Genomic DNA, 24,610 nt, shown 5'->3' on the forward strand with positions numbered 1-24,610 from the left:
TCCTTGGAATGCGACACGAGACTTTTATCACCATCTGGTGAAGTCAAGTGAACACTACAACTCTTGTTTTGCGCCTTGTAGTATGAAAAAAAAAAAAAAAGAAAAAAGCAGGACGAAAGTGGTTCGCGCTGTTGCCATGGGCTCGCAATCAATAAATTTTGAAGGTACTTTCTACAAATTAGACCAAAAATAGCCCATTTCCAATTTGATTTTTTGAAAAAAGGTTCGTTAAATCAGGACAGATCACGGAATTGATTTCGTTATTCCGAGTTAGTCAAAGCATTGGATCCTATGGGCGTCTGAAGGGGAATTAAGTTCGCTAAATTGGGTTTCATGAAATCGAGTTTTGACTGTAATCGCATTCCGCTTCATATCGAGGACCACTTAATATACATATGGGCCATCGATAGCATTATTGCGCAACTTTGTAGCGTCTATGAGCCTAACTGGGTTCTGGAATCGAGATAACCAGGAGCCACACGAATAAGTTTGCAGAGCCAGATTTCACTAGTTCCGGACATGAGTATAAAATTCGCGGCACTGGTCGCTGCAGGCATCAATGTCTTCTTACGCATGCGCGCGCATTCTGTTAGTGCGTAGTCGCAAATTTAAAGTTTTATAACGCAAACGTAAGACATACGCCCAGAAAGACAAAGGACAGGGCGGGCGCTGTTTATGGTAACACACCGGCACTTTTCGGGCCCCACATGACACCCTGGCGTACATGATATAATCGCATGATCAGTAATAAATCCATGCGCTTCTGTGTGGCAGAACACCGTCCAATTTCTTGCTTGGCGAGGCTCCCATCTGAAACGGCAGAAGCTTAGACAATTTTATAAAAGCCTGCGGTTATGTTTTTGTTCAGAGCATCCAGAACAGTGGCATAAGACTTCATTGCTGGCGCGCGTTAAAATAACCCGTTATTTCCTCTCACTGTGAGCTTGTCTCGTGATCCCGGATATAACGTAGCTTCACTGCACCTCAGGCAAAAACGAAACCATTCTTGAAAATATTGCCTGATTTAATGAGAACGACGACAGGTTTATACAGCCACGTAAATATGCCGCGTATTAATCAGAATCACCGACAGACATGGCGTACAGAAGCCAAAGTTCGGACACGACTGCGAAGAACGCACTGCGAATCCGAAACTGATTGATGGTGTCGGTTCTCGCGAGGGGCTGACGACCCATTTCGTGTGAGCGGGGGTTGCTCTCCTCAGTCAGCTCGCGCGGTGGCTTCTCGTGCTACCGGAGAGGCAGCACACCCCGTGCCACTCGCCGGCACACTCGGCGGCGGTGCCTGGTCAAACCAGCGGCTGCTGGCCAAACACCCGGTCGGCCCGTAATCTCGGCTTGGTCAAGCGCGCGGCCCGCTTAGCACTCGGCCCCCTTAACGAGCATTGCGCGCGCGCCTGCCGCTTTACGAATCGACTGTTCTTTTTTTTTTTTTTCTCTCCGTTCCTATCGTTCCGACGCGTCCTCCTCATCTTTTGTGTCGACGACCCGGTGGCCGGCCATGCTGTTTGTATACCTATAAATCAGGGAATGCGAAATGACCGACACAACGAACGAGGAAGCTTATAGACAGAGTTACTGCCAGCTTGAACAAAGAGACATGTCGGAACGAGGTCCCATGAGTAAATGAGCATGCAGCGTGCGATGGTCCTGTTCGAAGGGTCCGCGCGAAAATGCGGCCCGGTCATGTTGGTTCAGGCGAGTTTGACGTTCGCGCGCCCCTGGCGAGCTTTGGCGTTTTTAAGTTGGTGCAGTGAAACTGGCGTGGGCGGCGTGTCCTTAATTGTCTAGCATCCTTGATGGAGCATTATCTCGGTGGACTACGCTGATTCTAGTGGGAAAAAGGCGCTACAGCCATTTTAGAAGATAGGAACCGTAGCTTTTTGGCACGAGGCCACACTCTCGCTCGGTGGTGCGCGCCGAATATGCCGCCTGCTGTTTCTAATCTCACCCAGTGTTCAATATCTATCGGACACAGACTGAATAGCTTTTGTGCACTGCGGTTTGCCTCAGGTCACTCAAAAAAAAAATCTGGAGTGTGAAGGCTACGTCAGCAGGCGTTCAATAGAAGCAGCGAACCCAGACATAGATAGCGACCCACTTTTATACCTCATATTCACGAAACAAAAGCACGAGTAATTTGTCTTGTATCACTTGTAGCATACGATTTTCTCCCCTTCACCCGGCTGTCGAAGGTGAGCTTCATTTGACTTGGAAGCGAATACAGTCTATCGCAACCAACCCTCACGATGGACTACCACTATGCGGATTTTTGCTAGCATTGCATGAAAGGATTCTTTACTAACCAATAACCTAATGCATCTTAATTTAGTTTGCCTGCAACTTATAGCTATCAGCAATGCAGAGACAGAGAGAAAGCAGAGGGCAGAGCTCTACGAATTTCAACAAATGAGATTTTGTATTTTCTGATATGAGGCAAACCGGAAATCCAAACTAAATTCAAAAACGAGCACATTCATATATGCTTCCTTTAAAAAAAATTGTGATAGCGAAATCTGCCTCGTAAAGCCTAGAAATCCTGCGCGCAAAATAAGCTAAATCAACTCATGAAAGCCGGTAGTTTTTAGTCTTTACCTTATAGCTTGCACCGTTTAGAGCGCGGTTTCATTTAGTATTCTCCGTCTCTACTCTACAACCGACTGCATATGATAACAACAGATGGGCGAATGATCTGAACCCGGAAGACGACGATAATGAAGGCATCATTATTTCCCGTCACAGAGGAACAAAGAACGCGCCACTGCTGCTGTAACATTTTGAAGTATTTATTTGGGCTCTTGGTGCTTGGGCTCCGTAATTCATTATTAATGAAGAAATGGCAATAGGTGAGGGCAAGAAACGAGAAAATAAGCCGTGGCCTCGTCATTTTCTGTCTGCGCCTACAATTTTGGTAATAATAATTCATTTAGAACGCTACACGGAAGTGGAATAATTCTAAATCCCATACATTTTAGCTATAGTTCCCTTTTCCGGTGACGAAGCGATAACACAATAAAGGGAGTCTGTCACGTCTGCACTTGTGACTGAAACCTGCTTTCCGGCATTTATTTTCCCCTCTTTATAAACAGGGCTTAAAATAATACCGTAGAAATAAATATTTCAGAATGAAACTTGCCCAGATATAGTTTGACATCGAAAAAAAAAAAACAAATTTATAGTCTGCATCATTATATTGACCAAATGATTTGCGTAACCTTTCAGTACATGGTGGGGTATATATAGTTGCTGCAACAAAACATATAAAAGCGCGTCACATAACGCCTGGAATAGCGCTACGGTTTATGCGAATAATAAACTTTCGCGCTTTTCTCAGTTTCTTCTTAGGTACATTTGGCTCATTCAAAAAAAAAAAAACTATTCAATTACTAGCTTACTGTAATCTGCGGCTCACAAAGCTCTCGCAACCTATGCTCATATCCTGTTTACGAACAGATGTAGAGCGTGACTAGTGGCGCATTCGGTAGGGGGGACGAGAGCAGAGGCGCCGAGCAGTAAAGAGCAGTGCATGAGCACGCCGAGCGAGGGTGTAACTCCTCCCATGGGAACGCTCTCTGCATGTCCAGAGCAGAGCGCCACGACCATGTGACCGCACTTCTCTCCCCAGCATTCTCCGCCTGCCCGCAGTGGCGGCAGTTGCAACCCGAGGAGAGGCCAACGCTCCGTATAGAACCGCTTGTTTTGTATGCCTTTGTTCTCACAGCGTGGCGATTTGCCTCCATTGGCCCTTTCGACGCCAGCAGCGACTCTGAAACATGCATAGAGCACCTGAGCAATGCAGCACCTGAGCGCCGATGTTTTGCAGCCATTTTGAGCGTCGCCGACTCAAAAAAAAAAGAAAAAAAAAGATGGTGCGGATATGACGCTTTATGTCATGTGACTTTCTCTACTCTCTCTTTAGACGAGGGAGTAGCAGGGAGTGCACTCGGGTGCTCTCAGCAGAGGAAAAGCCCTCCTCCTCTACCATTGGAAGCCGGTGATTCTACTCCTGCTCTCCTACTGGAGGGCGCCCGCTTGTCTGAGAGCACTTTCGAAGTGCTCTCGAGTGTGTCTGCTCTCCCACTCGAATTCACGGCGAACAGGACTTGTGCTATTGTCCCTCTTGTCTCTTGTTTTCTTTCTTATGCATTACATCTGTTCCTCAAGGAGTTCGCGCTGATTTCTGGTTCGCTAATTCACTTCCTCGAGTGACTCAATGGTTTTTGGTTTTCGGCCACTCATCTCAAGCTCGTGCGTTCGAACCCCGACAGCCGCATATCGATGGAGCTCGCGATGTTCAAAAACGCCCTTCGTGCTGTGCGATGTCAGTGCACATTAAAGAATCTGAACTGGTGTAAATCAACCAGAAGCCTTCCACTCTATGGTTTCTCTCATAGCCTATTTTGCTTCTGGATGTTAAGCACCACGTAAAGATTTATTTCCTCGCCTAAACACTAACTTGCCTTCAGTCCAACGCTCCTGCGACCAGGAGCAAAAAGGAAGCGCGAAGCTGCCAAGGGTACCGCCATCAGTCAGTCAGTTCCATCCGCCTCTCTAAGCAGACTGAAAAGATGCTGTTCATTGTCAAAGAAGAGTCGCATTGCCATTAGCGCTTCACCTTGACTCTGAACCGAGGCGGGGGCGTCGACTAGTTTCCGGCGGACGGCATTGCGGCGGCACCGATCAGCGCTTCCATTCAGAATCGCGAGAGCGTGCCCCAGCCCAGCGGGGGAACGGTCCAGTGCGTCGCCGACGCACGCAACACGGGCCCCGTCAACGTCGGCTGACTTCGCTTCACCGCAGGCAATCACCGTACAGCAGCGGACCAACTGTCAGAGCCGGTTGCGACGGGGAGTATAGTGTCGCCCGACGCTTCCACGCCACTTCAAGACGACGACTGGCATTCAGCAGACCCGCTCGACCTACAAAGCGTTCACGGCGAAGGTTGGCCGCCAAAGAATGGCGAAAAGTGAAGTTTCCGCCCGCTACCTGCCCCACTCTCAACCGCCTGGCGTCAACCAATCTGGGCGTCGGTCTGAAGTTGCGGTGCGGGCATCTGCGAGAGACATTAATAGGTTGTCGCTGCCAATCTATTAACGGCTCTTTGAATGATCGCTGGCACACCGACATTGATGGGGCTGTAAAAGAGGTGTATACGAAAACGCGTTCCGTTTGCTACACGTGTAAGCGATGGATGGAGTGACCTGTAGCGTCTACGAAATTTGAAGGACGTACGCCAATAAAAGTACACTTACCAGCAAATGTAACGTAAGTTCATGATCGCACCCACCAATGCGCATGCCCGTCTTGTGCGTAGGCCTGAAAAGAAGCTCGATTGTGATCAATACCCAAATAGCACTTCTTAATTTTCTTCCCTCTACCAGCAACCCCCCCCCCCCCCCCCCTTTCTATATATAGGGGGTCTCCTCAGACCGCTTTCACGGCTGTGGGTCGCTTTATAGCTCTCCCGCATTATTTTATTTTCCACCTTCAAGTGTGCGAAAGGTTATGTGCCCGCTGTAGGACATTTTCATTTACCATTGAGATTGGCCCATTATTGCGAGAAGCGGCGCTATTTCTTGAAATTTACATTTAAGTACGTCGTTACAACTTCTGTCACAACTCCCAGTGAACGTGTACATTGGTGTGGGTTAGTTGGATTCACTTCTTGTGTGAACCCAAGCGTAATTTAGAGCCGATTTTCGTCAGGGCAGCTCGAAATATTGAAGGGGTATTGTTGTGAGGTGGTCAAGCGGAAACGGAGTTAACCGCCAACTATTATGAGCAATTTACGGACGGCGTAGTTTCCCCGTCATGCATGCTTCCTCTGATGGTCTGTTGAATGCAGCTGCGGCTTAGCTCCATTCGTGATAATAAGAATTTAATAGTTTTGGTTACAGTGCTGGGTTTACGATGAAAATTAAAAAAAAAAATGAAAGCTACATTCTCTTGCCTCGGTCAAAACGTCTTGGCTGTTTGTTGACCGTAATTAGAGTTTCGTGCGTATTTTCAAGTAATATTAAAATTATTTGGAAGAAACCTGTCGCCGTATGATGATAACTTAACTGTGACTAAAACACTTGATAAATAAATATATTCCGTATGACATTTAGTTGGCATGTGGTGCGTATCCTGTTGCGTTGACCTTCATGAAGTCTTCTACTCTCGCGTACGTGGTGCCTGCCGTAGCGCAGTGCGTGAACCTCGCCAGGTGGTCCGCGCCCTCGCTCCCATTGACGACGAAAGGATACGCGTAGTGACACTGACGCCGCATGCACTCGACCGTGTCATGGAACAAGCCCGTTCGCACCAAACTCACTGCTGCGCTTACTCTAGCGAACCATGCGTGCCCGATACAAAGGAGAACGCGTCATCGGGACGCTGCGTGTAGCGTACGTTGGTAGTCTTTGAAAGCCACACCCGTACGTGCTCTGCGCGTTGAACGACCTTGCATTTCTAAGGGCGAAGTTTTACTGTCCTCTTATAGCAATCAGTTGTTTATTTAAATATATTAGCGCACTTTTGACGCGCTGTTGGCCCGCATTTGGCTGGTGTAGCGTGTACAGCGGATCACTGACTGAGGACAGGCTCGTGAGAACAAAAAAAAAAAAAAAAAGTACCTTTTCTTCCCCCGAACTCGAAAGGATCTGTCTGCCTGCCGTCGCACTGCCAGTGCTGTCCTGCTTCATGTATTCTTTCATTCGCCACTACAGCAAGAACCATCCATATGTGCAGCCCCTCCAGACAACTAGGTTCTATCGCATTCTATCAACCTCCAAGTTTCGCGTATACAAGCCCGTACCACAGTCTTAACCATTCTTTTTTCGAGCAGCAACTGACTGGAACGGCCTCGCCCATCAAACAGCTGTTATGAGCTGCCCATCGACATTTATTGCTGCTGTAAACTACCTAATTTTTTAAACCCTACCACTTAGGTAGCATCTCGAAAGGGGTTCTTTAAGGAAATAAAGTGATGTGATGCGATGACATGACGTGGTGTTGATGCACACAGTGTGTCGACAAGGCTCTAATGGTAGAAGTCGTCCTTAACCAACTATAGAAGAGATTTTTAATCGGAAATATTGTTGAAAACGCGTCTACATATGTTCATGATCCCAATGATATTGGGCGACTTCAGCAGCTGGAAGATCATAGGTGTGGCAGTACACTAGCAAGATTGAGAATGGAGATATACGTTATAGCTAAGCGCTTTGATTATGAGCTGCTAGCGCAGAGTGTTTTCTGAGTCGTCTCAGATGAGCAGAAAATAAACCATGCGTTTAAAGTTTCCCTTAAATTCTATTCAGTTGTGCATAATCTTGTGCATTTTGTCGAATAGGAACTAAGGTACAGGAGATGTGTAAAGAAAAGGGGCAGGTGAGAAGGTAACAAGATGTGATTACGGCATTGCGTTAAGAGCACGGAGAAGGAGCGATGAAGATAGGAACAAAGCATGAGAAAGGCGTATTCCGCTAGTAGGCACACGCGAAATTGGTCCCGGCTTACGCATGCGCGACAAAAGGCTGCTACACAAACTTAGACAGCATAGCGGTGCAATTATGACTGCGATAATCTCGGACGCGTTGCTCTACATTACATCTCTTTCAGTGACAGGGGCAAAGGAATGGCTGTAATTGTGTACCGGCCTTAATTTCGTGGAAGTTAGAGTAGGAGAAAAAAAAAAACGAAATTACCTCGGCATTAATAGGTAACGAAGCAGGTGAACAGTTATTGCCTATGAGTATTGTGAAACCTGCACCGCGCTATACGTAATCACCATATAAAACTGGCTTCAAAAAAAAAAAAGAAAGAAAGAAAACAGATGTCGTTCTGGCAGGTTTTATACATCTTTGGCAATCGAAAGTGAGTATCAGGGTGTTTCGTTACATGGTCTGCCGTCTAACCGAGGTAACTGGCTACCAAGGCAAACCTTTCGCGGTTGCGCAAGCAACAGTTGCCGATAGATGTTGTCCAATCGGGCTTTGAAACAAGAGAGGCTTTCTTAACGTGTTCGTTAAGACACAGAAACCGCTTGTGCAATCTGCTGTGTGGCAATCGTGTTTCATGCGTTAAGACATTGCTAGAAAACTGACAACGCAGTCCGATAAGTTGGTGCGGTAGGAGAAGGGTGTGTAATTATCCTTTTACGCCACCATAATGCAATATCATATTGCGCTGGGCCGCACCGGAAGAAAGGTGCGCATATGTCGCGTTGCATCATCAGGCGCGTGAGAAAGAAAGGCTATCTAAGAATTCTTCTTCATATTGTTTTTATTCAAAGTGCCGGCTTTGTGTGTAGACCTCTGCACACATGAGCAATCCGGCAGTCGCGCTGTCTCCGGCAAGTTACTTGCTTGACCGTAGTCCTCTCAACTGTCACGACCTTAGACCTTTTACGACGCTGAAAGTCGGTTTCACAACGGCAAAAAGAGAAAATCTACGACACGGTTTTCCGTTTCCGCGTTGAAAAAGAAAAAAGAAACACGGTATACGTGTTTTACATTATGTATTTCAGGAAATGTAACTAAATGAAATGTACTCACGTGGCGGGGAACAGTTTGGAAATAATTTGAGGAGCAGATAGCTATACTGATGAGGAAGGCTGAGCAGAAAGTTTGAAAAGCGGACAACGTAGGGAACAAAAGATGGTAGGAAACAAAGAAACTCGCAAGAAAAATTCGTCGCGGCCGCAGACAGACTGACAGAGGCATAGCAGGGGCATACTTGCGCGTAAAAAGCTCAACAGTAGGCGACACGCGAAGCGGATATAATCGCTGGTGTCTCGGCGAACGCGAATCCCCCGTGCGGCGAAAGCCCGCCGTGCGATTTTCTCAAACTTTTTGCTCTTCCGTGTGTGTTTGTCTCGTGACCAGTTGCGGCATTCTTGTATTCTTGTGAGCCCTTCTAACCCTGCGAGGAGGGCAGACGCAGCCAAGCGGGAGACCCGAAAAAAGGAAGAAATGATTGGTGAGGACGACGCGGGAGAGGACATTGGGAGGGGACGTTGGAGAGGGGGCATCTGTCTAGCGAAAACGGTCGTGCGGGTGGCAGGAAAGGGAAAGGCAAGCGTGGTGAAGGACGGGTGAGCGCACAGGAAGGGAAGAAGTGCTTTCGTTTTGCCCTTTGCTCTGGCCCGTTTTCGTTTTCAGAAGCCTACCGTCGCTTTCTTCTCTCCCTCGCACTCTTCCTCTTCAGTTCGCGCTACTCTCCTCAGTTTCCTCCTCTCCCGTCGGCTTCGCTGGGAGGACAATTTGCATCGGTGGCGGGAAGGTATAAAGCTAGGCAGCGGGCCCGCGGCGGCGCTCCTCCGAAAGTCTCACAGCCAAGAAAGGATTCGTGATTTTGCAGTTCGTTGTTCATCACTGTCACCGAACTACTACTGTTGCTGCTGCTTTCTTTGGAGAAAAGCCGCCGGTCTCGACCCGATTTCTTTCATTTCTCATCGAAAAAATTCTTCTCGTGACGCTCATCGCATCAGTGGAATTCCGGAACTGAAAGGAAAGACTCTTCTGGCGCTACGTACGTCTATCTCCGTTCGTGATCGGGATGTGTGATCGGCGAGTTTAGATGGAGTGAATTAAGCGGAGAATGAGACTACACGGCTGAAGTACTTTTTTTGTTCTTTTCTTTTTCTCGATCGTACTCTTCTTTCTTTTTCGAGCCGCTGCCGTTTGTTCAATACTTCGTTTCTTTCTCCGACGAGGTTAAAAAGGCATCCAGTGTATTTTCGCTCGCGAAGTGACGACCGCTTCTAAGCGTTGTGATTGAAGCGTGACGCCTGACGGAAGAGACAACGATCTTTCCTGGTTTCTGGGTCGAAGTTCACCGGAAGTAGAGAAGCCGCAAATTAAATCGACGTGTTGTGCACCCGTCATCTTGGAAGGGCGGAAACATCGTACGAAATTCTAAAAAAAAAAAAAAAAAAAAAACACAACGAAAGAAAAAGCTCGCGAAAGAAGGGAGTATACGGTCAACGTGTTTTGAGCTTTTAGAAGCGAATCTGCGCTGGAGTAGCCCATCGTTTTTTGAAAGCGTAGAGCGCTACTGAAGACAAGAAGGGCTCAACGAACTCTGGGCAGCCTGCAGACGTCAGAGTCAAGAAATTCGCCGGTGAAATACGACTTGCGTGCTCGCGAAGCTGCTACGAAGATTGCCGAATCGGAGCGCCAGGAGTCTGTGAACCGTTTCCGTGTCACCACGGGGACAGTTTTGCTAGAATTGAATTGCCTAGCGGAGCGGGGCGTGCGCTGTCAGGCGGGACTTCCGTTTCCCGTGACCGTCCGGAAGTAGAGAACTGCGACGATGATTTTCTCCATTTCGACCAATGGTGAAGGCTTGCCGAAACGCACCGACCAGGCGCATATGCCGGGCCAGGACGCCAGCAACCCGCCGACGAGGACCGGAAACGTCAGAAACGGGTGAGCACGAACGGAGAGGAAAGTGTGCATTGAACGCATACATAATGGTGCTTTATGCTTGGAGAACTTTTGTTGCGCAGCTCTTTGATGCATAGTTAACCGCGACATGGCGACTGAGAGAAATATCCGCGTACGCACCAGAATGCTGCGCCTTAATTTAGGTCATAACTCAGACATACATTCGGCTAAGACCGCTTTCACCCGTACACATAGTTCTCACTGTACACAAAGAGCCTTAATTTCGGGTTGCTGAGAATTTTCCTACGCATGTTCGAATTTCTGGCTGCTTTCACACTTGGAAAGTTCGATTAGACATCCTTTGCCAAGTACGCATATGGACCAAAAAAAAAAAGAAAGAAAAAAAAAGAAGAGGTAAGGATGAATGTGAATTAAAGAGTGATACGTTTCCAAGTAGCCGGTTCACGACGTACTAGAGTAAAGTCTAAAGATTAGGATCACCTCCAAAAGATAAGCTAGCTTTGCCTTTAGCATGGCTTTTTAAAAAAAAAAAGCCTTTCTGAATCTCAAGATACAGTCAGGCCAATATACTATGTGCGATTTTATTCTGAGTACATGGACAAATGATTGGTATGCGTTATCATGTCGTCTTCAAACAGTGCTGAGAACATTCAAGGTATAGTCAGGCCAAAGTAGCATGTGCGCTTTCATTATGAATAAACGTATAAATGTCGGCGTTAAAGATTTTAGGTCCGATTTAAAAAATGCGCGCGGCCAATGTTTGCACTACTCAAAGCTGCTGTCAAAAAGAAATCAAGATAAAGTAAACCAGACACCGCTTGCTTCTGCGACGAAGAGGAAGAAGTATTAGTCGTGCTTATGCTGTCCCAAGAAAACAAAAATCTACTGATATTCTTCAACAGATTTTCTAAATCTGCTGAAGAAGTCGTTTCAGTAGTTCACTTTCAAGAAATCGTTTCAACAAAATCTAAAGAAACTTTGGCTGCACTGCTGTGATATGTATACTTGTGTTTGCTTCTGCCAAACTGTACTGCATTATATTTTGTGTGTCTTTACCTTCTGCCGCTATAGTATAGTGATTATTTCGTAAACCTAACGCACCCCGCCCCCCCCCCCCCCCCCTCCCTGCCCCGGCCACTGTAATGCCCAAAGGCGCTATGAGTAAATAAAAAACATAAACCTCTGCTAGAACCCGAATTCCTAGAGGAGAGAGTGGGCAGAAATCCTCTTCATTCAAGGCGTCATGCAGGGATATATTCGGTCACGCTATTTCTGCCTGCCGTTGTCCTCTCCGCACCTCCGAGAAGCAACCGCGGCGGTTCTCGTATCGAATAGGAGGTCGTCGGTTCAGTCCTGGTCAAGGCCGCGTTGAGATTCAGGAGAAAAAGAAGCCACCTTTATTGTGAGGTTTCAGTGTTTTTCTTGATTTCGATATCGTGTTTGAGATTGTGACATAAAAGTAATTGAGACGCTTGAGTGGGAAGAATTTGGAAAAAGTGACGGACAATGCCTCAACAATCTCCGAATTTGTTTGCGGCATTGTCCTGCTGATTCACCCTTGAAATTAACAATTTTCAGGAAATGATTGAACGCCTGAATATACGAAACAGGGATGTATGCCTGAAAGTAAGGACATAAAAGTAGGAGAATTTTCGAAGACATCGCGCGGAGCTGTAAACGGTAGACATACTTACATGAGCTGAATATATGCATAGTAGAAGCCAGGAATCAAGGCGCAGGTTCCTAACACTAGTGGGGACACAGCGAGGGTGCGAAGTCTTAGTTTTGCAGAGGAACGTTTAGACAAGAGGAGTCGTCGCCTAGAGAAAGGCTGCTCCTCTTGTCTAAACGTTGGTCAGCGGTATGAGGCTTCAGCCTAGACAGTGTAGCGATGGTAAATGCGGATTGCGCGCGCATAATTTCGGGAAATACACTGCTATGTTGTCAACCATGTGCTATTATAAGGAATTATCAAAGGAGGATAGGTTATGGAAAGCGTTACATAGGTCCAAGAAGAACGCAGAGAGTGCACGAAGAGGGGAGTGAAGTGTAACTCTAAGAGAAGTAGTGTACTTTTTATCTTCCCGGACTCTACTATAGTGCAACGGGAACTTTCGCAGCAAGCGAGAGTTTAGGGCGTTCCGGTTAGACTAAGTCAAGAGAAAAATGTATTGGGGCAAATCATAAATTTAAAACATTAATGACCGTATGTCAAATAGAGTTGTAGAGTGAATGCCAAGCAAATCAAAACGCTATTGATAACAGAAAAAAGTCGGCTGGAGTATAAAGAAATCGTTATGAATAGTGCTTCCGACTCTGGCGCTGCAAAAAGCTAGGTGCCAGCTCTGAGAAATGTGTAGCCATGCTTTGTGAACTTACCCTAATTAATCACGGTGACGACAATGGCGGTAATGATGAGGTTGAAAGTGAATCCCTCACATTTATTCGTTGCGCGTCTGAAATATCTCGTATTTTACAATTTCTTTTATTCATGACTGCAAAGTCTGACAGGATAATTGAATCTTTTTTCATTATCCTCGCTTACCTCCTGCTTTGTTGTGCGAAGGGAAATTTCAAAAGATAGCGAGACATTTAGGTGTGTAGAGGATGAGCAATTCGCATTGCGCGGGTGCATGGCATACAATACCGACAAATGCCATTGCTTGAGGCGGTACGTCGGAAACCGGGAACCATTTAGTATCATTAGAAAAAAAATTAACTTCAGGATCCTTCAAAGGATGCAAGCTCAAGCTTTTCGTATATCCTTTGGGCTCCCTAAATGTGCCTCAACAGCAGACTGTTCTTGTCGTCCGGGAACATCCTGTCACTACACATATTGTTGTTGACACAATGAGAACACTTATTCGGCATCTAACAGGGTTCTACAGTCATCCATCTAGCAACCCTTCAAATGATTAGGCCAATGCATTCGCCAAAGTTATAGAAACTCATCACACCTGTATCCCTTCGCATTCACCCCTTCCATACGACCATGCTCCCCGATATAGAGTCTACATGAACCTCGAATACAAATTTATATTCCTGTAATTACTAAGAAAGCCCGAATATCATCACCTGCTCTTAAACGAATGAAGTTCCATTATCTGCATTTTAAACATCAACATCGTATACATGTCTACACAGATAGCTCAATTAATCCAGTTCCGCGGGGTCTGTGGCAATACCGACTAAGTCAATTTTGATAAAATTAAGACTTCATATCTTAATTCTACTGGTGCTGAACTAGCTGCCCTACGCGCCGCAGTTGAATTCATTCGCCAAGAACATCCACATGACTGGACCGTGTTCACAGATTCTAAAGCAGCCCTTCAAGGCCTGCAAGCTGCACTACGCCGCGGATCACATGAACACCTATGAGGAGAGATCCGCGAGCTGTACCACGGCACCATGGTTACGACATTATTTTTCAGTGGCTGCCATGACACTGCAGTATCAATGGAAACCTCCAGGCGGACGAGGCTGCCCGTTCTGCTCACAACGACGAAGTTCCAGTCGAAGTCCCCATATCGAGGGTTGACGCAGAATGTGCGTTTCGCTATTTGGCCTTGGAGATCACACTTTCAGCGCGGAACAGTGGGGAGTTTTGCAGCCGCCGCCTGAGGGCACTGGACCAGACATGGCAAAATTACTTTTGAAAAGGAATTAAATTACATTACTAATTACTTTGCTGAAAATCACAGAAAAGTAATTAAATTACATTACTCATTACTGCTTCCCAAAAGTAATGAAATTACATTACAATTACTTCTACTGACTAATTCAATTACTTTGAAATTACTTTCTAGTTTCCATAAATGCAAAAATTAAGTAAAGCTATTAAACACAACAACAACTTGTTCTCCAGAGTATTCTAGTTGACTATCGTTCTGCGCAATTCTGTCTCCTTTTGCCAATCCGTTACGCTGGCTTCGGTTTGCAGCACGTCGTTCGTGCTTTCGCGCACTCTACTTCGTTGTCTATTGAAGGAGTGATGGCGCACTTTAGTAAAAGTGATTTCGAGAGGAATTATTTACTTTGCTGCGAAATTACTACCAAAAAGTAATTCACTACATTACTGAATTACCAAACTGAAAAAGTAATTACAGTAACTTCATTACTGTAATTCAATTACTGCCATGTCTGCACTGGACCCTGGACTGCGCCTTCGCCTTCCCTATAAGATAGCGCGTCGAGAATCAACGTTTCTGTGTCGTTTATGGCTGGATGTTGCTTTCACGAACAAATATGCTTTCAAGATTCTGAAAATTGTAGCCGTGGAGAGACAGTCGAACATCTCCCGTGTGAATTCCCTGCATTTAAGAATGAAAGACATGAGTTGCGTTGAGCGCTAGACTGCCTCGATCCTCGCCCTTTAACAGCGGATAAGATCTTTGGTCCGTGGCCACGACACGTTCGACTACCTGCAAGACATACAGGGCACTGTTTTTAGTGACAAACTGTGACTGTGCTCCGCATTCCTTTTCTCTTCCCCTCTAATTCCCTTATCCCCTTTTCCCAGTGCAGGGTAGCCAACCGGAGGCCTTTCTTGTTAACATCTCTGCCTTCCCCCTCCTCCCTATCTATCTATCTCGCCCTACCGAGAAGTTTGTCGACTTGGCCGCCAGGGCATGAGCGCATGTGCAATAGTGTCGTGAAAGAGGCAAAAGGCTTTTCTGTGGCAGATATCTTCTATAAATGACGCATGCCAACGCCAGAGAGGGCGAGAGAGGGGGGGGGGATGAATAGGGAGCAATTTGAAGCCTAACATTTACGACGATATTTTGGGAAGAACTACACTAGAAAATTAAGCACAATATGGTGTATAACTAACTTTGGCCTTCATTTCATCCCTCTTTTTTTTTTTTTTTTTTTCACTTCTGACTCCACGTCAATATGCAGAGCTGTCGATGTTCCAGCCGGGTTACCACGTCATGTTGTCGACTAAGCCTCGCTCAGAGCACGCGAGTGAGTGAAGAAATCGCGTGCGGCCAATGCGTGCTGCAATCCGCGTACGAGATCGAGGTGCGTCCGCACCTTCGTCGTCGCGCTGACTGTGCGGCGCGGAAGAGCGTGACCGAAGTGTCGAAGGCGCGCAACGTCGTTGCTAGACGTGAGGAAGCGAGGCAGTCACAAAGGCGCCCAGTGACGACACGACGCCCGTCGGCCTTGCGACACTTCACGGCTCAGCGGACGCCCTTGCTGCGTCTTCTCCCTCTCGGGCACTGCGATCAGCTCGAACCAGCTCCTGCGTGTCTCCGTTTGATCTACATCTCAAGCTTGAACCTATTGTGTCGCGTCTCGACCGCGCCCTTTGCGCATCCAAGACCTCTCGACAGGTGCTTCAGACGTGTTCGTCAACGTTGGTTTGAAATTCATACTTTCACATGGAAAGCTTTTGTCTCGTCCGGCTTCGGTACGAGCTGTGAATAAGGATGGACGGTGATCACTAAATCGTCTCGCATGGGCATCGGCACGATGCGGAGAAGCAATTCTTACAAGCAACCTTTGAGTTAAAAGCAAGAAACCAACCAGTAAGTGAGCGAAAAATGATCATAAATGAGCACGAATTTCAATTTTAATTTTAACCACAAGCCACTGCTGGTGAGTTTTTTTGCTGCATAGATAGCGTGCTTTTTTTTTCCTAGCTGTTAATTTTTTGTTCCTTTATTTTCTCTGGCACCTTTCTGAAGCTGATAGGATGTTAGCAAAAATTGTGGGCCCTGTCGTCACAGATAGTGTGACAGCTTAAATTGATTTGGTGGGAAAGTGCAGTGCGTTATAATATAGTACAGAATGAGCACTCCTTGAGATTTTGTGTTGTACACACGAAATGTTCGATCATAGAGCGTGAGAATAAATCTATAATGTCGGGTAGATTTCACGAAATCATCTCTCTGTGCATCGTTTAGTTACGTGTACAAGTCTTTTGGCCAGCTTGAGAAAAAGCTCTAAAACGCCCCCCCTCCGCTCTCCATTTCTTGGACGTACATGGGGAGTTCGGAGGAGAAAATTGCGTAAGATTGCAAGGCAGTTGCAGCTTTAGCAAGCTTTAAGCATTTTTCTGTGCACTCCGTGCCGAGTAAGTGACATTGATGAAAGCACGCCAACACTTTATTGTGGGTAGAGGAAAGTGGGTGCAAATACGATGTTAAGGCTACGGGGGAAAGAGTTACTGCGCTTCAAGAAATGATTAGGATGCTCGTTTTCTGCAAGGTCTATAGGTGGATATGCCATTGCGTTTCCGTCTATTGTACACGTAAAATATAGGCGCGTATCAGGCTTGTTTTCTGCGAGCTAAACCGTGTAAGTGAATATGCGTCCCCAAGAGTAGTTATAGGGCTATATTTTAGTTAATTTACGCGAGCCCTAAAGATTTTCTAGAGTGGAAAGAGGGCAATTCCTGTCAGCCTCTAAGACCCTGCGGGCCACAGCATGAGCCACTCCATAGTCCTGGACGTTAGGTTTTTTACGAAAATAATTCAAACTGCTTTACCCTTCTCTTGTGTCCATCAAGAAGATACTTCTCCTTGGCTACATCGTTCAACAAATGAAAAGGGCCAGTTATATGGAAGATGCCCTAGTGACTTGAAGAAAAGCGCCAAGTTTCGTGTGCCGCCCGCCCATCAAAAAGAAAAATATTGTTTTAGCATGCGCACTTCCATTACAACATACAATCCGTCTCTTATATTTGGCACAGGGCTCTGCACACAACTCTGCGAATGGCCCAGGCCTTTTGCACGGCAGTGTAGCTAAAGCAAGAAAAGCATTGCAAGTGCATCATCCCTCAATTCGCGCTCTCATTTCTGTCCTAAGTTGGGAAAAGGTTGCAGAGGTGCCTGCCTTCATCTTCCCTGTTTTCTCTGGCCGACTCAATCGAAGTCTGCTTTCTCCCTGACTGAACCCTTCAGTCGTTATTATGTCGCGCAGCAATTTCAGCGCATTTTTGTTTTGTTTTTACCGCGCTTCAGTCCCGCCGCTCTCCATTTCAGAGCTTTTAATTTCTCTCTTTGTTTGTCTTCGGAAATATGATGGATTGTTTGCCTGCGCTCCAAGCTATTCTCTTCAGGTGTTGTTCAAACAGCGCAGATCAGCAAAGAACTCCAACTTCCGGGTATCACGAAGCAATGCAAGGTCACGACCCGTAGCTGCAGATGCAGAGAACAAAAGGAGCGACGGGCCCCATCTGTTCGGGGCACACAGCATGGCACTCGTGAAACGAGTGCGCGAACGATATATGCACGCGTTCTTATCTTCTTTTTTTTTCCGAGTACTCTTCTGCTTAGCAAAAACACTGCAAGAAAATCGCGCCGGGTGCAAGGGTCTCGGCGTATGGGGGCTGCACCGAATGTAAGGCACGCCCTTATGACCCGTTGCTCTCGCTAACTTGTCCTGGCCGCTGTACCCGGCTGCTCGCACGCAAGCCTTATTAATAAAACTTCCGCATATGCCTAGCCCTAGCTTAGCGCTTCGCCAACGAAATGCGCGGCGGAGTACAATCCGCGTTTGTCTCCGCAACTAGGTGCAGAGGCTCGTCTTTCGATTCTTATCAGCTGATCAAAATAGCAAGAGCGTGAGAGTTCAGCAGTCTCTGCACTGGTCATGCATTTAGTTTAGCTGTCAGTCTAAAAATAATTTGCCGCAATATAACTCGGTGCCGCGTAACTGTTCTTCGACGGTCAAAGCATCGTTTGTCACGTGGTCTTATGGTAGAGAGGCAGACAGCGAATCGCTAAGAATAAAGCACGCCGGTAACTTCATAGGCTCAAATCCGGTTAGTTATTGCGAACTGCTCGGAAACAGATGTGAAAAAATGAAAGCATAGGACAGGGCACAAGTGTTAGAGCACTCTCTATGTTTGAACGCTGTGCATGTAGTACAATATTTAAGCCTTCTCTCTCCCGCGTGCTATCGTGTAGTGAAGTCCAGACCAAAGCGGTTCTCGGAAGTCCGTCCGACGTACTAAGCATCTGGCAGCATTCCAGTGTCGTTTATTACCTGTTTATTTCTTTCGATAATAGTATGCAACACTTTTATCTGGTAGGCGTGTTCCTTTGAGGTAGTCCTCGAACTCTGTTCTTGGGTCATCCGCGCGTTTCTTCGAAGCGTTTTTCTTTGGCCTTGTGTTGCATGAGGGAAATAAAAATGTCACATATGCTCCGATAGTTAATACAGCAGGGAGGAGCTTTTTTTTTTTAATTTGATTTCAGGGAGGAAGGAAAAAAGTGCAGCATATTGAACAACGATTGCCCGACTACGTACTGCACCTGTGTCTCGCCGTTACTTCTAGGGCATGAGTAGTGAAGAAAGAAACACAAGTGTTTAAACAGCTGATTTACTTAACAGGTGGCTTTATTCCAAGTAAAAGAGCCCCCAACGAACCAGCGCCGCCAGGTAGCTCGTGATTTGGTTGTTCGTTGTGCGCGGAGCAACGGGAAGCTACAACCGTTCTAATTGTAAGGAACATCCTGTCGCTTGTAAAACTTTTTGCTCCAATTCAAAGCAGTCGTAATGGCCGCGCTAATGCTGCCACAAAATCTGCTCACCGTGTTGGGAGGCAAGTATTTGCCAGGCTTAACTTTGCATTTCTTTTTCTTCTTTGATTTGAAGGCAGGAGTAACAGCATTGTTTAAAAAGGAAAAAAAAGTTTGGTACCAGAAAGTTGGTCCGAAAGGTATGTTTAGCAAAATGAAAGCACCGCTTGATGAAGGTTGTGAAGTACATTTCGCACGCAGTACACGCATTAAAATTTCGTCAAGGCTTTGCTGCATGAGTGTTTCAAGGTCGGGCGAACGTCCTCCGCGGCGCTATTTTTTTTTTCCAACCCTTTTCTTTTCAATAGCAAAAGCCAGCCAGAAAACGATCGAGTTTATTGGGCGATTTTGAAGGGCAGAAAGCTGTAGCGTCAGCATATGCGCCGCTTTTTTGAAAACGTTCGAAACCATCGAAGTATTCTTGCTTACGCATTGCACGCCATTTCAATATGGTTAAAGTGCGCCAGGAACGATTCACAACATAGTGAATTAAACGCGTTACCTTTTCAATACTCGCACGTTTTCTGTCATAACCTCACAACTACATTCCTCTACTCCCGAGCCGCCAGTCACTTTCGAATTGCGCTCTGAAACCTCAGAAGAGTCCCTTTATTTTCATTCAGATCGATGAAATCAATACAAGAACTTCAATTTCAACGGGACTGGTTTCATACGTATATAGCAGGGATCCAATAAAGGTTCAGGGCCGCTTTCGCAATCACGCGAGTAATATTCGCTTAACATTTGTGTAGAGTTAATCTATCAGTTCATTCTCAGTTCCTCGCTACCTTTCTTGCTGAAAAATGCGTTTCTGTCAACAATTCCTGTCCCTCGATCCCTGCAAATACACCTCGAAATGTCCGTTGTGAAAGCAAAAGCGTTTGGCTGATGTGACTTTTTTGTGTGGCGCCGGTTGCCATGGAAACCTCGCCCGCCTATGCACTTCTCCTCGGAGGCAGAAATCAGCCGAAAAGGTCCAATGTTTACAATAAGTAGTGACACCAAAGAATTCTGGTCTGTTTTAGTTGTAGAAATCCACGGGGGCAGTTACCCTCATGCTGCCGCCTATCAACGATAACAAGAGCTCTTTTTATCGCCCCCCCCCCCCCCCCTTCCCCTCTATTTTGTGTGATGTGTTCCTAAGGTTCTGGTACATCTGAAGGACGTGTTAAATGTTGCCAGACCAGAAAGTATGTCACAGCGAGTCTCACAAACTTACGGTGGGTCCAACAGAGACTTTCATATAATTTCGGGTCGCACTGAAGCGAATGTCTCTCTTTCGAATCACCTCTGTACAGCCACACACAACGCACTCAGCACCTTTTTACAAAGCGCTATTAGTGAGCAGCTGGTGTTTAAAAACTGAGTGTTCCTAGGGTGAAATACAGGCTAGAGCCGATTGCTGCGTCAGCGGGGCCGCAATTAGACAAGCGCGCAGTCTGCAGTCCATTTCACGCATCCGCGCTCGGCAGGGCTCTCCCTGTGGCGGCGGCGTCACCACCGTACGTGGCCCAGCAAACAGGCACGCGAACGCCCATTGTTCCTTCGAAGCCGGCCCGAATTAAGAAAGGGCCGAGTCAGCGTGACACCTTTCGGCAGCGAGGAAGTCTGCCGCTCGTCTTCTTCGCTCAGAATAGAAGGCGGAGCTCGCTTGCGCTCCCTCTGCGCAGCGCGTGCGAAAACACTGCACGTGTCGGCGGGGCGAGACCCTGTACTGCTCTGCACGCACTTCGCCTCGTTAGAGGCATCCGGGAATGAACAGTTCTCAACTGCTTACAGTCGTCTTCAGTGATTCAAAGTTCGCGCTGTAATGTGCATGCTCATCGCGAGTACAGTGATGAGGCGATTGCTGCCCTCCCATTAACCGTGAGCTTGCGTCGGTTCGCTTGAGTAACAATGCATTGAGCGCGTTTTAATGACGCTACTCATTTAGCTGCTACGCTCATGCGCTGTCATTACAATAGTACGCAAGCAATAGTTCACCGGTTTCTGCATGTTGAGCAGCAACGCTAATGGCAGAGTGCGTGCAGAGACGCGTCTAACAACACATTCTGACCAAAGTTAGAAATATATGGATCTCTCGCGTGCTCTTTCACAATTACATTCCATGTTTTTGTTCCCAGCAAGCTTTCCGGTGTTGCCTTAAAAAAAAGCTTTCGGGAAAGGGGGCATCTAAAGATGCTGCAGCCTAACGTCCGTATGACGCGTGAGCCCTTTCAGTAAAGCGACGTCTGTGAAGAGACTTTAAGCCGAAGTCGTTATATAGCTTATAGCGTGACCAGCGTACAGCAGCATTTCGTACATTGGGCCTGCATTGCTGGAACGCATTTTTTCCTTATATCACATGGTTCTTGGCTAAGAGGGAGACATCGTTGAGAAGCTGCTGCTGATCCATTAAAGAAAGTGCTTCGCTTTGCTGTACACACAGTGCAACGCAGGGAATCAATCGCAGGCTTTTACGAAGGCTGAGTCACGATGCTCGACGCATAGATTTCTGCCTCACTTGGCTTTTTCGCATTTATCCAGCTGAACACTCCATTTAGACAGAATGGAAGGCATGCACGTTTGTCAAGAACCTGAACCCGAGGCAACGCCAGCAGGTCACGCATCTTGATCTCTCCACGTGTAACGTTTGCGACAGGAAGAACGAATGCCCGTTAAGTACCAGCGAGGCATACCGCTCGATATGGCTTAGCTGTCTCTGGATGTCGCGTACCTGCAGGACGCCCACCTCGGGTCAGTTCCATCCATTTAGCAGACCCTCATGCTTCAAACGTGATGTGCGGTGTTATTGTTCCTTACACTGAAAAACATAAGGTGAGAGGTAGAGAGAAATGGAGGACGTCGGCCAAAGTGATGTTTGTATTGGCCCGCCACCAGTACCGGCACGAAAGTTGGAACGTAAAGAGTCCCCCATGAAAGCGGGGCTTGCGCAGATGTTTATTTGTGCAGCGTGTACGCGGCAGCGCAAGCACGACATGAAAGCAAACCGAGCGTCGCTGAGGTCCTTGAGTGTTGAAAACACGTTTGTGTCGAAATCCGCACTCCACGAGGACTCCGCACTCCGCTGTCGCGTTGTCGCTGTCGTATTGCTTGTCCGCACCCATGTGTGTTTTGCTCTGCGCACTTCAGTCGGAGCGTTTGACATTCATATTTATGCTGTACGGGCAAGCGGTTCAAAACAAACTCAGCTGTTCGATATAAATAAAACAGTCATTCGCGCTTGTTTAGACAGAACATTTTTCAGTGTCTCGGTGAAAGAATGGCTTGGGGGATTTTGCGATTATGTCATTAATTCGTGGGATACACCTGTCTTGAGATATGCGCCTTTATATCGCCGCTGGGTTCAGGATAAACAAGATAAAAACTTAACAGCGTTATTGGGAGCTCGTTAAATAAATGCACCATTGTGACGGTAAAGGCCTCTTGAAGACGACAACTGTATACTCAGCGTCACAATTGCAAAAAAAAAAAGGGGGGGGGACGCAATTTAATGCACGGCACACATTAATCCTCGCTGTGAACGCACTGATGAAGTCCCGGACGGGCAAAGCAACTGTGTCCCTATATACGAGGTGTTTTAGATGAATTTCATGCACATTATTAATCACGCGTTAAATAAAACGTTTATGTACGTTTATTTCCTTTCAGACATAATGCTTGTATTATTTTTATACCCATATAGAGCTAAACAAAATTTAAGCCCTATCCCTTGCTTCACTCCCTATCCCTATCTGCTTGTAGACACCATATAGACCTAATTAGAGTTACCTAAACAGTAGAGATTACGCCGGTGTCCGAAGTTAGTTCTGCACTAACAAGTTCTCCTTTCTGTTTTCCTTTTCAGAAACATGAATGGCATTCAGCTCAAGCCGGTAAGAGCCCCTATGCACTCGCAAATCATTCGTTACATATCCAACAACTGTCTCCAAAAGAAATCTGCTCGAAGCACACAACCCGATGTCTATCCTCACAAATTAATCTGAAAAAAAAAAAAAATGCTTTTTAGACCCGGAAGCCGTACATGGCCAAGGGCAGAGAATAAAGTGAAGGTTCGTTCATTAATGTCGATCGCTGTTGTATTCGCTAACGTGCCCTGAAAACTAACCACGCTAGTGATTTTGCATATCGTTCCTATCGAAATGTGCGCACTGATGCCGAGTATCGAACTTTCACCGTCCTAGCCAACTTTTCATCGTATTTTTAGCGAACCCGCCCGCCGCGATAACCCAATGGCTCCTGCCGCTTAACCAAGTTTATGCGGCGCGCTACCGTGTTGGCTACGGAACCAGATGGAGGGGACTCAGAAGAGAAAATAAATACTTGCTGTAAGTTATCTTGGAAATATATTGGTTAATTTTCTTATTCATAAGCCGTGGAAGAATTGCAGATCGGACTAGGGAACAATAGAATGGTTGCCAAGAAAGATCAGCACGAGGTATAAGAGGCAGAGGCAAACAAGAAGAAACCGTGAGGACGAGTGAAGACGATGGTGAAGAAAGGTATTAGCGCTTTATAAAAAGGTGTTTAGTATGAGACCGAATTTGCTCTCTGTAGTATTGCGATACGATCTTGTGTATCATGAACGGCGGTCAATATTACTCGCGAATCCGGGCCTCCTTGTCGCACATTGGATACATTAATAATAAAAAAACGCCAATCTCGCTTTGTATTGCTTCCACCATCTGCCGCCACAAGAGCCAATGACAGAATTTGCTCCATACGCTACAGGAAAAAAAAATAAAAAAAGAAAGGAGGGGAACAAATAAAAAGCAGCAATCAAAGAGGCAGTCATTTCCGTATTGTGTCCAGTCGAAGCACTTCTGATGCTGAAAGGCTGATTACCATTACAATGTACGCCGGGCTCGAGTTACTCATCGGCATGCGGGACAGAAAAGAATCAGACAGCGAGCGCGCCGCCAGCGTGCAGTCGCAAGGCCACGTTCTTTGGGCAGCGTGCTCTTGTATAGCGCACGCCATCTAGAATCGACGACCTTCCACAGCATTTCTTTGGATTCAAGGTCAGATAGCCTGTAGCTCTGCGCTGACTTCTGACACGGATCCCGACATATCTAGAAGAGGCAGATTCTGAGCATGTATCGGCAGGAAGTTTGATGAGTTCCGGTGGGGTGTGCTCGTCCTATAAGAAGAAAGGTACTGCAAGGTACTGCAGCACTGCAAAATAATGCCGTGTAATTTTAAGGGCCGCTTGCAGTGTTCCTGCAGAACGGTGCGCTGGTAGAGTTTCTGAGACACTTATAAAAACAGCGTAGCCCTATTTCAGAGCATTGTAACGATCAGTGGCATTCCAAAGCTATACGTTCCAGCAAAGCGCACCCGCACCTCCAAAAAAAAAAAAAAAAAAAAAAAAAAAAGTTTGTATGGTCTGCGCACGTTTGCGCGTGATATATCCTACTGTATTTTAGTGCTCTTACTCGTTTGTCGCAATGTTATCACAAATAAAGACACGTCGGATCGCCCATGTGATGCACGGGCTTGTCGACATCAAATGTCAAAAGTTTAGTTCCAGTAATGTTTTTGTTAGAAAAGAAATAAAAAATGAGATCGAGCAGTAGCTACACACCCCATGATTTCATGCTGCATCAACCTCACATCAGAAGAAGTCTTTCATTACGTGCACGTGCGGAGTGCAACGCGATGAGTC

At 46.5% G+C, this 24,610-nt stretch overlaps 1 protein-coding gene across 6 annotated transcripts in view; it reads left to right on the plus strand.

Annotated features, from left to right (window-relative positions):
• Nep3 (M13 family metallopeptidase neprilysin 3) overlaps nucleotides 1-24,610 on the plus strand; it is a 133,555-nt gene that overhangs the window by 34,980 nt on the left and 73,965 nt on the right. For 3 of the 6 annotated variants that reach the window (XM_084599104.1, XM_084599103.1, XM_084599106.1), the window contains one exon: nucleotides 22,793-22,820. The exons of 1 other annotated variant lie outside the window; for it this stretch is intronic. In XM_084599104.1, coding sequence (XP_084455230.1) covers nucleotides 22,793-22,820 — 28 coding nt within the window. Of the gene's footprint in view, nucleotides 1-9,312; nucleotides 10,436-22,792; nucleotides 22,821-24,610 lie in introns of those variants that run through there. 2 more of the 6 variants (XM_084599100.1, XM_084599101.1) reach the window with 2 other exon arrangements.

This window comes from Amblyomma maculatum, chromosome 3 (assembly GCF_055883805.1).
Source record: "Amblyomma maculatum isolate TAMU_Amacu chromosome 3, ASM5588380v1, whole genome shotgun sequence".
Classification (NCBI taxonomy): domain Eukaryota; kingdom Metazoa; phylum Arthropoda; class Arachnida; order Ixodida; family Ixodidae; genus Amblyomma; species Amblyomma maculatum.